The 14492-nt window shown below is 35.7% G+C and overlaps 1 protein-coding gene across 1 annotated transcript in view; it reads left to right on the forward strand.

Moving 5' to 3' along the window:
- The first annotated feature begins 3564 nt into the window (after window positions 1-3564).
- The window catches only part of dia (diaphanous related formin 1), a 100633-nt gene continuing 89705 nt past the window's right edge, over window positions 3565-14492 (forward strand). Inside the window, exons 1-2 of the mRNA XM_089648040.1 lie at window positions 3565-3666; window positions 5266-5337. Of these exons, the coding sequence (XP_089504166.1) occupies window positions 5290-5337 (48 nt within the window). The 5' untranslated portion in view covers window positions 3565-3666; window positions 5266-5289. The remainder of the gene's footprint in view (window positions 3667-5265; window positions 5338-14492) is intronic.

Below are 14492 nucleotides of genomic sequence, written 5' to 3' on the forward strand. Positions count from 1 at the left end.
GAGAGCAGGTTGATGACTCCCAAGATGATGACTGTCGAGTGCGGAAATGTGAAGTGTCGAGAACTAGGCGAGATCGTGACCGCCAAGAGGGCAGCCTCCTGGGCGGAGGCGCCTCGGCGACCGCCCCAAGGGGGGGGCGAGATGATGACTCTCGAAAGGCGAGATTGTGACTGTCGAGAGGGCAGCCTCCTGGGCGGAGGCCCCTCGGCGACCGCCCCAAGGGGGGGGCGAGATGATGACTGTCTGACTGGGTACTCTTGACTCGGGACTGTTGGTTTGCGGAATCTGTCTTCAGCTGTTGAGGCGAGATCGTGACCGCCGAGAGGGCAGCCTCCTGGGCGGAGGCGCCTCGGCGGCCGCCCCAAGGGGAGGCGAGATGATCACTCTCTGACTGGGTACTGTGTACTGTTTTTGGTCGGGACTGTCTTCAGCTGCGCAATCCAGCGACCGTAGCGCGCCTGTCGTGGGGTGCTGTAACTAAAGTGGTTCCGCTTTACACCACTTCGGTACGTTGTTTGAGTCCGTGGCGCTGGCATCGACATTCTCACCGTAGTCGTTATTATTATTTTAAAAGATGCTAAAATGACATTTGTACAAAAGACCTTCAAACAATTACAATTTAGCCTAGCCTTGGGCGAAGGTTTTTTTTGCCGGGTCGCTGGTTTAACAATACACCCATTTCGGATTACGACTTGATGAGGGTCTAGAGCTAAATCTGCCGACTAATGGGTGTATTTCCAAGTTGGCTTTCTATTTTTTTTTTTATTGCGGGACCGGTGAAACTATTCAGTAAATACTTAAGGTCTAATAATTCGAACTGCCGCCTCCGTCTGCGTGTAAAATCACAGTCACAGATGCAGGCGCACGTGTTTGCTTTGGCCTTTCTGTGAATTCAAGTCATGTATATACCTAGGGACATATCAATCGCCCCCGGTTTGTTTGACTTGAATTCACAGGGAAATTATAATTAACTTATAAGCTATTATTAAATTTACTATTGCTACGATATTAACCTAACAACCTAAATTTAACATTATTATGATATTGATATTGGCATAGTTTGTGTGTGGGAATGGAACTAGGTGTCGCCTGACGGACTTCTGCTGTGGCCGCTCGCGTAGCTGACGCCATTGTTCACAACATTCTAAATTGTTTAAAATTAAAATCTATACCGAAATTAACAAAAAAAAACTATACCTAATTTAATATAAAAAATAATCTAAACCTAACTTAATAAAAAAATCAATACCTAAATTAATTAAATCTACACCACAATTAATAAAAAATACCTAAATTAACAACAAATCTGTACATAAACTATTACTAAGATTTTTTGGGCGCCAAATACTCTTTTGATATGGGAAGTATTAAACCCGGATGTACATATTATAGAGACGAAACAATACTGTAAAACATAAATCAAAATTTGCCACTTAAAATTAAACAAAATTCTAAATAACCTGAAAATCTATCCTAGATTCTAACGAGGCTGTGGGCGAATAAATGATTTTACAAATTATGAAAATTGTTCCTCCTTTTGAATTAATTACTCTAATCTCAGGGTCGGGAATCGGAAGTATGCACTTATACTTCTACCAGCCTAAAGCCGGTAAGCCCCACGTTCAGGGCCGCCAATTGTTACAACTATACTAAATGGGAAGTTAATAATTAATATTATTCATGTAAAAGAAAAGGAGGAACGAGTAAAAAAAGAAATTACTTAGTTACAAAACACTCTTAAAATTTATTTAATAAAATGTATAAAGAAGGGTTAGTCTTAATCTAGGCTTAATGATAGTTCTTAAAATTAATTCTTAAAACTAATTGTCCTTTTTCTTAATCCTAAATTATCTTCATTCACTGTCTTAAAAGTTGGGTCACGTTACGAGATAATTATGCAAAAATTGTGCAGACACTTCCCTTTACGATGATTCTGGAATCACGGATCTCCACGTTCGCACTTATCACCGACGCACACAAGCGGCAACTTGGGTTGGATCCGAAGGGCGGAAGCTGTTCCACCTGGGCCAAGGCTCCGAAGGGCGGAGTCGGCAGGCAGCGAATTCTGAGTGGGCAGCTTCTGGGTAGGAAAATCCTCGGCACCGCTCCAAGGGGGAGAGCAGGAAGTTTCTCGGCGGAGGCGAGACGGTAACTTCTGCTAGGGCAGCTCCCTGGTCGGAAGTGCCTCGGCGCCGCTCCAAGAGGGAGAGCAGGTTGATGACTCCCAAGATGATGACTGTCGAGTGCGGAAATGTGAAGTGTCGAGAACTAGGCGAGATCGTGACCGCCAAGAGGGCAGCCTCCTGGGCGGAGGCGCCTCGGCGACCGCCCCAAGGGGGGGGCGAGATGATGACTCTCGAAAGGCGAGATTGTGACTGTCGAGAGGGCAGCCTCCTGGGCGGAGGCCCCTCGGCGACCGCCCCAAGGGGGGGGCGAGATGATGACTGTCTGACTGGGTACTCTTGACTCGGGACTGTTGGTTTGCGGAATCTGTCTTCAGCTGTTGAGGCGAGATCGTGACCGCCGAGAGGGCAGCCTCCTGGGCGGAGGCGCCTCGGCGGCCGCCCCAAGGGGAGGCGAGATGATCACTCTCTGACTGGGTACTGTGTACTGTTTTTGGTCGGGACTGTCTTCAGCTGCGCAATCCAGCGACCGTAGCGCGCCTGTCGTGGGGTGCTGTAACTAAAGTGGTTCCGCTTTACACCACTTCGGTACGTTGTTTGAGTCCGTGGCGCTGGCATCGACATTCTCACCGTAGTCGTTATTATTATTTTAAAAGATGCTAAAATGACATTTGTACAAAAGACCTTCAAACAATTACAATTTAGCCTAGCCTTGGGCGAAGGTTTTTTTTGCCGGGTCGCTGGTTTAACAATACACCCATTTCGGATTACGACTTGATGAGGGTCTAGAGCTAAATCTGCCGACTAATGGGTGTATTTCCAAGTTGGCTTTCTATTTTTTTTTTATTGCGGGACCGGTGAAACTATTCAGTAAATACTTAAGGTCTAATAATTCGAACTGCCGCCTCCGTCTGCGTGTAAAATCACAGTCACAGATGCAGGCGCACGTGTTTGCTTTGGCCTTTCTGTGAATTCAAGTCATGTATATACCTAGGGACATATCAATGTGATGGACACTGCAGGGCATAAATAAACCACTCACCTGCAGGGCCTTTAGCTGTAGAAACAGGAAGCATACCTAATGTTCCTATTTAGTTTAGGGATTTAATTAGTATTATTTAAGTTCTCAAAACCTCGAGGACATTATATTGCTTTTTCCTGACTTTAGTTCTTTAGTACTTTACATGCTATCTTTTTATCTAGTTTGCCGTATTTTTTCAGTATTATTTTAGTAAGGGTTTAGTTTAAGTGTTAAAAATGTAATTTTGTTCTTCGGGTGCTAACCGGACTAGGACAAGGGTGACCTATTGTTCCTTATCGACGCGATTGGCCGGCGTAGGGAATTTTTTTTATAACTCGAGGAATGTTCGCATCTGTGGAGCATTTTAGTAATATCACTGACCTACCGTGACCAACTTCAGCAACCCAATGACATCATCACAGTCAAAAAACATAACGACGTTCTAACTTTCAATGAGTGCCTTGTTTTTTAAATTTCTCGCTAATTAAGTGTGTGCAGTGTATTATCTCATGTTTATTAATGGCAAGTACATTTGTAATTACATTATTAATAATTCCACTCGCCTTTTTAAGTGTCTCAATACTACAAATATGCGCAAACATGGAATGTTTTAGGTTATAAATTCTTTTTGACAGTTTGAACATTTGACATTTTGACGGAGGAATGTTTATGAGTTATTTCTGAAAGAATTTGTACATGTTGATTCCTTTTTGGTTAGCGATCGTTTTGCGCTAATTATGAGGCAAACCCGCTAATCTATTGTAAGCCGTTTATGAAATGCGGGCTTACGGTTATATTGTTTATCTTCGAAATGATTAGGATTGGTGTCATATGCCCATATTGAAGCCGAATAATTTATTTTATTTCACAGAGAACTTTGCATTCAGTGTTTCTGTTGTATTGTAGCCGTTTTAGTTTGGAAATGAAATAATGAATCCAAAATAAAACATTGTAATTCATGATTTCAATTCATGTTGATATGTAGGAAGCTTTGAATATAATATTCCTGGACAGTTTGGTAGGTAGATATGTATTGTAATTATTTACTCTCCAGAATTACGATAGAACAATTCAGGCAGTTCTAAGTGAATCCACATTCCACCGTCAAATAATTTTTTGTTGATGTATGAACAATGTTTATATATAAATTTAAGATATACCTACCGTAAATATTAATAATAATATTTTATTCAAAAAAAAAAAACATTGTCCTCCTAATTATCATTTTTTTTATTTACTATGTATGTATGAATTAGCAATTACATTTTAGGATGTATGTGTGAATTACTAAGAACATGTAGTAATTACAGACTAAAACAAAAATGATGGTACAAAAACTACATCCAAGGAAAAGTAAAATTTTTGTAATGTATACAAAAACAAAGATAAAATAGCATCTATAGGTATCGCAACAGAGTTGACCAGAAAGTAGTACCTACTCACACAAATGAATTGCTTGCACACAAACTTGTTATTCGATTTCATAAAAGAAAATTCCAGTGAAATTGAAAAAAGTTCACTCTTATTCTCTTTTTTGCTAAAAGTAATGATAAACTTGTCGAATTCTACTGCACACTATGCAAAAAAATCCATAAATACCACTCGGTTTCAACATAATTACTACAAGAAATAACTATTTTTGTGGTGGGAGATGGTAAAAGATGCATTAAAGTTCCATTGTTTTCTCAATCAAAGTAAAGTTCTCAGGTTAGGAAATACACATAAATTATTAAAATAAGCCAAACCAAACCCTAAAAACCTATTTAGTGCATGTGCGACTTAAATACTTGTAAATATTAGATAGAGAAATTAAAACCAAGTGTTGTTTTTTTAAAAAGTAATAAGTGGGCATAAGACTGTTTTTCAGTGACGTTTCTCAAGAACCAATTGTATAAATATGCACCAATACACATAATAAATGTGTGTTGTTTGGGTCAACTTTAATAATTGTGAGACTTATATATGCTTTTAAAGTATTATTTTTTGGTAAATAATTATTAGTTTTTCTTTGTATGTTTTTATGACACGTTGGTGCATAATTTTTATTTCCTATTAAACACTGTCATTGTTCCTTTGTTGAGTGGAAAGGTTTTAATGTTTAAATATTATTAATTCTAACAGAGCCGGTGTCACAAATGATCAACAATGTCCTCTGCAAGAATGTCCCGGCATGAGAAGGTTAAATCGGCACTTGTAAGTACTAGAACATTTACATATTATTTTAACTGGTTACAAAAAATATATGTTCAATCCAGAATGAATGCGACAATACCTACTGCAATTAATTTAGACATAAGATTAATTTTGCCACCATTTTTAATATTAACATAATCATGACACAATATTTCTTTCCCACATCTGCAATGTAAAATCCCAAATAAACATCTAATAACCTGGTATTTCATAATCACAATGTCTTTCTAGGATTAAAAATTAGTTCTCTGTGAAATGTATGTTTAAGGGTCGGTTTGTGGGCATTGATTAATATTTTTAAGTACATACCTGTTTTCCGAAGCCCTTGAATATTGTTTGTTTAGTTTAAAATCTCCCAAATTTGATTCTCAGCTCCAAAGAGAAGGCCTAGTTTAAAGGCCCACTGGGGTATGAGGTACTGGGGTACTAAGAAAAAATGTATTCCACACGCCAACTGAAGCGTGGAAGAAAATAGCCTTAGTAAGGTCAACTTTTTTAGTGTGTTTTTTTTATTTTTAATTAAAATGGCAGATACCCCGGGTATGGAAAGTCAGTCATCGAGATTTAGGCTCAGTCTGTGAGAGTAGACGGTGAGAAGTGGGAGGTAGTGGAATACCTACTGATTAAGGGAACTTAGACCCTTAATCTGAGAGTAGGCTGTGACAGTAGTCTGTCAGAAGTGGTAGTTAGTGGAATTCCACTACTGATTAAGAGAAATTAGACCCTTAATCTGGTACCAGTAAACTTCAGCTGAGGCTGAAAGTTAGTAATATTTGTATATTTGTATATTTTAGAAAAATAAATGTGATGTGAAGAAAAATCCGAAGAAAGTGTTTTTCTGTCTTGCATAGGGTGTTTTCGTACCAAGATAGTAGAAACAATATATATGATGAGAATACTGCATTACTGAGTTAACTGGTCCCAACTGTGGCCAGTGGGTCTATAGCATGTATCTTCAATTGGAGTATGTTGTGAGGCTGAAAGGCATTGAGAAGTACCTGGCCATTCATATCTGGTCACTAAACACAACTAATGCCATTTCGAGCAACTTTAGATTCTTAATGGTTGTTTTTCACCAGGGCATGGTAGATATTCGCTAATACCTAGATTGCGTGCAGTTTGCCTTCTACAGGGTTTTCCAATAAGAGGTGTTATTTTGAATAGCCCGCTATTTCGGTAGATGTTACTTTTGAAGCTGTCATTTTTTGACATTTGACAAGTAGAAACTACGCCATTAATACAAATGGAACGATAAACGCTTCAACAACGCATTGAAATTATTAAAATTCACTTGAGTGAATCAAATGCAAATCATCTTGAGTGATGAGGCCCATTTCCACCTCGGTGGCTTCGTCAACAAGCGAAATTGTCGTATCTGGGGCTCGGAAAACCCAAGAGTTATTGTTGAAAAGCCTCTCTATCCTCAACGTCTGACTGTTTGGTGCGGTTTATAGTCCGGCGGAGTCATTGGACCTTACGAAAATGAGGCTGGAGCAACAGTTACGGTGAATGGATTGCGCTATCGAGAGATGATTAATGATTTTTTATGGCCGGAATTGGATGGTATTGATCTGGACAACGTTTACTTTCAACGAGACGGCGCTACGTGCCACACAAGCAACGAAACCATTGATCTTTTACGATTGAATATCATAATAACACCTCTTATTTGAAAACCTTGTATATACCAAACAAGAATTATTCGATCGGAAATTCTTTTTAATTGCAACAACAATATCAGGACTGAGTCATTTAGATATTCGGTTGTGCCTAGATTGCATGCTGTTGGCAATACTTTTGCACAAATATAAGATGTGTTCAACTGCGTGGAATATAGTTACAAGAAGGTTATAATAACATACTTCAATAATGATAAAAAAAAAATGTTACGCGTGGAGACACATTACGCTATATTCATCATGGCTTGGCTTATTACAGCATATCGCTCACCATACACTACCAATTGGAATGTATGGCGATCGATATGCTGAAATAAGCCAAGTTACGAGAATATAGCGCGCTTATAGCATGGTCTGTCACAGGCTTAATTCTAATCCTCTGCATGGGTTCAATATAATTTAAAAAACAATTGTTTCTTCATGAACAGTGTTCCACTAAATTATTATGTATATCATGTTTGTAAAAGCGATAAATATAATAAATGTAAAACAAAGACTTTTCTATAACATTTTAGTTTTTATCTACAAAGCTTTCAACAATTTGCTACCAACTTACTTTAGAGACAAACTACATTAGAATAAAGACTCGAAAACACAATTGTTCTCTGTACAAAGGCATCCAAATGTATAACTTTTTTCTAGTGAAATAAAAAAAATGTACCTACCTAGATTAAGCATATCAAGAAAAATGTAAAAATATATATCCACTCAAGCGAATTACGGAATATTATGGCAAGTATGCAAAAACGTTTTGAGCGATCACTTGTCATGTCACATTTATAGAACCTAAAAATATGAGAAAAACGGCGAATTCTAGGCTGCAGTAAGCAGTTCATATAATAATAATAATAATATTGGACAATTTTTATAGCGCCGGTTTTGTGAGTTATCACCTCAGGGGCGCTTGGTTCCCATATTAATATTTTGACGGATTAAGGCGATGCACTACGTCGTGTAATATTTTAAATTGAGCCGCTATCAATAACAACCCTTACGTAGATGGCGATAAGGTTTAAATTCCCGCTTAACACCATCCGCCTGTTTTGATTTATGCAAGAAAAAAACATGGCCAAAAAGTGCCTTTTATTTTATTTTGTGGATGTTCAGGCATAAATATTAAAAAAATTTCGATTATTTTATAAATTACTTCATTTGTCACATTATACAATAAAATCATAACCGAAAATGGGTTCGTAAGTAGGAGATTTTGAACTTTAAAGCAGTTTTCATAGGCCTTTACATTATTTTTTCTGGGCTTATAAAAAGACTTATCTAAAAAATACTCGATTATTTCAAAGGTCAAGATGTATTCTATTCGCAGTATTTAATTAAAGCATCTGAAACATTTCTAGGCGACCAAATTTTCAAACCAAAAATACATGATTTTGCATTACTACGTATGGGGCATCGCCTTAATTAAATGGTACAACCAATGGCTCGAGTGGTTATGTAATAAATATTAGAAACAAGCAACAACTTTTGATTAAAATGTATGTTTATATTACTCTACATGAAGTGTAGTAATAAATAATAAAATAATAAAAATAATCTATGCATATAAAGAAGAGTGGCTGGCGGCGTGGATTTGATTTTTTTACAAATCTACAGTATATTTTGAGATTGGTGAAATTTTCCACACTTTATTTTCAAAACGAGACGGAAATTAAATTTCGACAACTCTGCGAAAACCTCGGGCAACGCCGGGGACTTCAGCTCGTATAAATATAATAATTAATAATCACGATAGTATATAGGAACATAATAATAATTATTATTTATTTTCGGGAAGCAGTATTCTCGCCTTTTGTTTGTGTTGGTAGCATATTTGATTTCATATTTTAAGAATTTGCTAGTTAGTGTGGAAGCCCGTTCACTTGATAAATACTTCTTGTAGAAAAATCTTGTCTTTGTTAGAATACGACTCGGTTAGCCCGGTAACGGAAAATGTGCCAATTTGAATAAAAATTGATCATGTTATACAAACCGCAGACCTCACTTGCCTTAGGTCTTTGGACAGGGATAGGGAACCTGCGGCCCGCAAGCCTTTGGAGACCACAAAAAAGGATTGAAAAATACTTTCAGAACGCGTGAACGGTTTTCTTTCACGGTGTTTCAGATACATTATTAATAACCCAGCGAAAGGGATAACATAGCTGATAGGTACTTACGTACGCATCCACGTTACTAGAACATTGTCCAGACACATATAAATAGGCGATTCAAAATCTCTTTAAAATTTATTTTACTAATTATAAATTAAATGTGTAATAAGAAATTACGAATGTAATGCTAGTTAAACTGGGGACTCGCTTAAAGATAAAATTACAGTTGTGGATTCATCTGCAGACACATTGAAGGCGATGCACTACGTCGTGTAATATTTTAAATTGAGCCGCTATCAATAACAACCCTTACGTAGATGGCGACAAGGTTTAAATTCCCGCTTAACACCATCTGCCTGTTTTGATTTATGCAAGAAAAAAACATGGCCAAAAAGTGCCTTTTATTTTATTTTGTGGATGTTCAGGCATAAATATTAAATTTTTTTTCGATCATTTTATAAATAACTTAATTTGCCACATTATACAATAAAATCATAACCGAAAATGGGTTCGTAAGTAGGAGATTTTGAACTTTAAAGCAGTTGTCATAGGCCTTTACATTATTTTTTTCTGGGCTTATAAAAAGACTCATCTAAAAAATACTCGATTATTTCAAAGGCCAAGATGTATTCTTTTATTTTATTATTATTGATACATTATTTTACAGTATTTCATATTTTAATTCAGTAATGTTGGCCTCACTGGGTTGTTTACCCGTGCTGATGCCCCCATTTTATAATATAAGAATTTATACATTTAAACAAAAAACAACATTAAAATAAAGATAAATTTAACTAAAAATAAAGATTAGAAATTAAAATCTAATTACCACACTAAAAGAAAAATATTAAAAGAGAATGGAAATCGGCATTTATAATGATTTATGTGTTTGTGTGTGTTGCGTGTTTTTTTTTTTTTTTTTGTGTTGCGTGTATATGTTTTATTCTTTTATGTTATAGAATTTTGGAAATATTGTCTTTTTTGTTCTTTAATCCATTTTTTTATTTTGTGTTTGAATTTATTTTTATTTTCCTCAATTTTTGTTTCAAGTGGAAGACTGAATGCTTTAATAGCGTGGTATTTATGGTGTCTTTGTCCAAAGGTAGTGTTTACCGTCGGAGTTTTTATGTTTTTTTTATACGCTTTTCTGACCGGTCTATTAGTGATATTTTGTGTTTGTTGGGGTTTGTTTGTTTGGTCGAAAATGTAGTTTAGTAGTGTTTTTACATATAATTGGCGTATATCAAGTATGTCACAGCTTTTAAATATTTGGTCTGTGTCGGTTAGTTTATGTTTTTTGAGTATTACCTTTAATATCGTTTTCTGTGCGATTTCTATTTGAGCGGTAGCTGCGTTTGTTGCTCCTCCCCAAGCAATTATTCCATATTCTATTATTGATTGGCATAGTGCATAATATATTGTTTTCAATTGTTTTATTTTATATATGTTTCTTATATTTAGGAAAATGTGTATTGTTCTGAGGAGTCTATTTGTGATTTGTTTGATGTGATGTGTCCATCTAAGATTATGGTCAATTACGATTCCTAGATACTTTATTTGTTCTGTTTTTTCTAGAGGGGGGCAATCGGAGATGTCGGTGTTTATGCATTCGTGTATTTTTATGGTGTTTGTATTGTTTTTTGGCTGTCCTGTGTTGGTTATGCTGTACGTTGTGAATTTTGTTTTCGATATGTTTAGTGTAATTTATTATTCTAATTTCATTCTACTCGCAGTATTTAATTAGGGCATCTGAAACATTTCTAGGCGACCAAAATTTCAAACCAAAAACACATGATTTTGCATTACTACGTATGGCATCGCCTCAAGTAGGAAGCCATTCCCGTGTTTTTGAAGTGCGGTTTAAAAAAATTTGTTGCAGACTATGTACTTCAAAAATCGGAGGATTTCGTGTTCTGGTTGTATTTTTAATTAAAGTTGGGGACTTGCGCAAGGATTCACCGTTAAATTAAAGCCATTTTTGTGTTCAAAATAAAATTACAGTTGTGGATCTATCTGCAGACGCATTTAACCAATCTCATGTTTGAAGCGCAGTTATAACAAAGTTCTAGTTGCAGACTATGTACGATGACGCTCTAGGGTCTATCTCTTCGTTAGGATCGCGATGCCCCGATCAACACATAGATATTAAGATTTCTGCACTTACTAGGTTTGATGATTCTTCTGTATGCTGGTATGTTGAAAGTCAAGTGGGGCCCGCGCTATTGATGTTCGATAATGAATAATCACAAATCACTTTACAAACATCAATTAGTGCACACACAATTGGCGTACACTTGTTGCAAATAATTGTGTTTAAGGGTGGTATCTCTCGGCGGATTAAGATTAGTAGGTACTATGTGCTGCTCAAATCTGAGGAAACCATTTTCATGTGATGAGTGTAGTTTTAATCAAAGCTGTGGACTCCCACAATGATTCAATATTATGTTAAAAATATTGCTGTCTTCCGAATGATATGTTAAAATTCGAGTCACACCATAGGTGCAACTTCATGACGCATCTCAGGGGAAACCGTTTTTCCGTTCTGAGTGCATTTATAAATTTCTAGTAGTAGACTCATCTGCGAACATGACATTAGGTCACGCATTTTCCATTTTATATTCGAAGAAATCTTGTCAGGTATGCGAAATGAGGTTATAATAATATATCCGACATCTTCCCTCTACAAACCTCCAAATGCCCCCCGATTGTGAAAAGGTTCCCCACTCCTGTCTCACGAGAACGGAGTTATTTTAAAATGGAGGTAAGGTGGAATCTGCTTCATCGCGTCAACCGCCTGTTTCGAATTACACAAAAATCTAAATAAAAAAATAAGCCGTGTTTTATTTTATGCCTGAATGCACCTGCATCTCAGCCGAGCACTCGGTGAGTGTAATTCTGGCATTTAACAAAATTAACAAAATATAAAAGTTACTAAAAATAAAATAAAATAAATAAAAATAATAATTAAAAATAAATAAATAAAAATGATAACAACTAACAATTTGTAGGCTTTCAGACAGTTAAAATACATTTAAATTAAAATAAAAACTATAGCAGACTTAAGATCATGCGACGACCAGTGTTTTTTGATATAGTGTCCTCTGCGGGCAGTTCTATCTTTTATAAGCATAAACTTTTTAATATAAGTGTGTTTGTCGGAAGTGACTTGCCAGGTAAGTATGTTTTGGTATCTTTTCTAAATAACAAATGTAGATCCTAGGAAATAAATTGTACAGCGCCCTTGAGGTGATTTTTCACAAAAACGGCGCTCTACAAATTATCCAATTATTTTTTTTTTAATTATATTTTTTAAACTTCCGATTTAGTTGTCCGGGTTAAGTCTTCCCCAAAAGAAAAACTTAACCCTTCCACTCACTCTTCCACAAATGATCAGCTATTCAATCAACACTATGTAAGTGCATTATATAAGTAAAATAAATACAAAACAATACAAGAACAATAACACGTCAAATCACCAGATATCAAATGGGAAAAAAAATTCACCGTCTCCAGATATTTTCATATCAGAGGGTTCGGCTCGGTAGAACTTCTAACAGGGCCTATAAATCCTACTGATCCCTCAACATAAATATTTAAAAAATCTTTTGTTATCCTACATGTATTCAAAATGACCGACTTTTGCATCTTTATATATAAATTTTTTGATAGATCTAATACGCCTAAATTTTTAATTAGAGAGCTAGGTATAATGCCAGTAGCCGAAATAACGAATGGTAATATTTTTATAGTCTGAGAATGCCAAATTCTTTTTATTTCATTTCCTAAATCTGTGTATTTTCTTATTTTTTCACTAACAGATTTTTGAATATTACAGGAATTTGGAATAGCAACATCAATGATATAAGTTATTTTTTCAATTTTGTCATGTAAAACTATATCGGGTCTATTATGACTAATCGCTCGGTCTGTTAGTATAGTTTTATCATAATATATTTTATAAAATTCGTTTTCTAAAAATGAATTTGGTTCGTATTCATAATATGGTACTACATTACGGCAGTCAATCAAGTTATGTTTAATTACCAAATTTTGGTGAATTATTTTTAAAACTTGATTGTGCCTAAATGTATACTCGGACGGTGCTAATATAGAACATCCCGATATAATATGTTCTATAGTTTCCGGAAAAGCCAAACATTTTCTACACAAATCATCAATTTGATTTGTATCTTTGATTATATGCTTTCTATAATTTTTAGTATTAATGACTCTATCCTGAATTGCAAGCATAAATCCTTCTATTTCTGCGCTCAACTCTCCAATACTCAACCATTTGTTTGACTTAATTTTGTCAACATACGTTTGGTTGAGATAATTGAAGTGTTTTGCGTGTAAAATTTTATTTGACCAGGAATCTAATAATTCCTGGTTGGGATTTATAAAAATGTTGGCATTCTCATCGTATAAATTTAAAGGTGTAATATTTCTATCTGCCTTGCAAATTATTTTGTGCATTTCTGAGCTATGAGCTTTCCTATGGAAAAAAGTTCTTAGCATTTCTACCTGATTATGTTTCAAAGAAGTTATTTTGACTATACCTCTACCTCCTAAATTTCTAGGTAAATTAACTCGTTCTATAGCTGAATTTGGATGATGGCAATTAAACTTTGTTAGCGTAGTTCTAATTAATCTTTCTAAGTTATCTAAATCTGTATTAGACCATTTAATTATGCCAAATGAGTACGTTAATAGAGGTATTGCCCAAGTATTTTTTGTTTTTGTTTTTTTAAACTTCCGATTTAGTTGTCCGGGTTAAGTCTTCCCCAAAGGAAAAACTTAACCCTTCCACTCACTTTTCCACAAATGATCAGCTAGTCAATCAACACTATGTAAGTGCATTATATAAGTAAAATAAATACAAAACAATACAAGAACAACAACACGTCAAATCACCAGATATCAAATGGGAAAAAAAATTCACCGTCTCCAGATATTTTCATATCAGAGGGTTCGGCTCGGTAGAACTTCTAACAGGGCCTATAAATCCTACTGATCCCTCAACATAAATATTTAAAAAATATTATTATTATTATTATTATTATTATTACACCTGCCGAGACGGTGCATTCGGCCGAGTCCTCGGTTGAAAATTATCATTTGTCCAAGGCTCAAGGAATCCAGTAGTATTATATCCATGCTGAGAATCCAAAATACCAACTAATTATCACACCTTCTAGGCGCCTCATTACTTAGTCCATCCAAATTCAATAATTACCTGTACCAAGTTTCTTACTAATGCGTACTCTTATCACTGCAACTTGGCGAGATAATTATTATTGTGTTTCGACCCTCTACTCACGTGACTGCAGTCGTCGGTTAAAAGAATCACACCTGTCTTGATTCCAATAAACAA

The sequence above is a fragment of the Hesperophylax consimilis genome, chromosome 27 (genome assembly GCF_061612785.1).
Source record: "Hesperophylax consimilis isolate HC1 chromosome 27, BYU_Hcon_1.0, whole genome shotgun sequence".
NCBI classification, from domain to species: domain Eukaryota; kingdom Metazoa; phylum Arthropoda; class Insecta; order Trichoptera; family Limnephilidae; genus Hesperophylax; species Hesperophylax consimilis.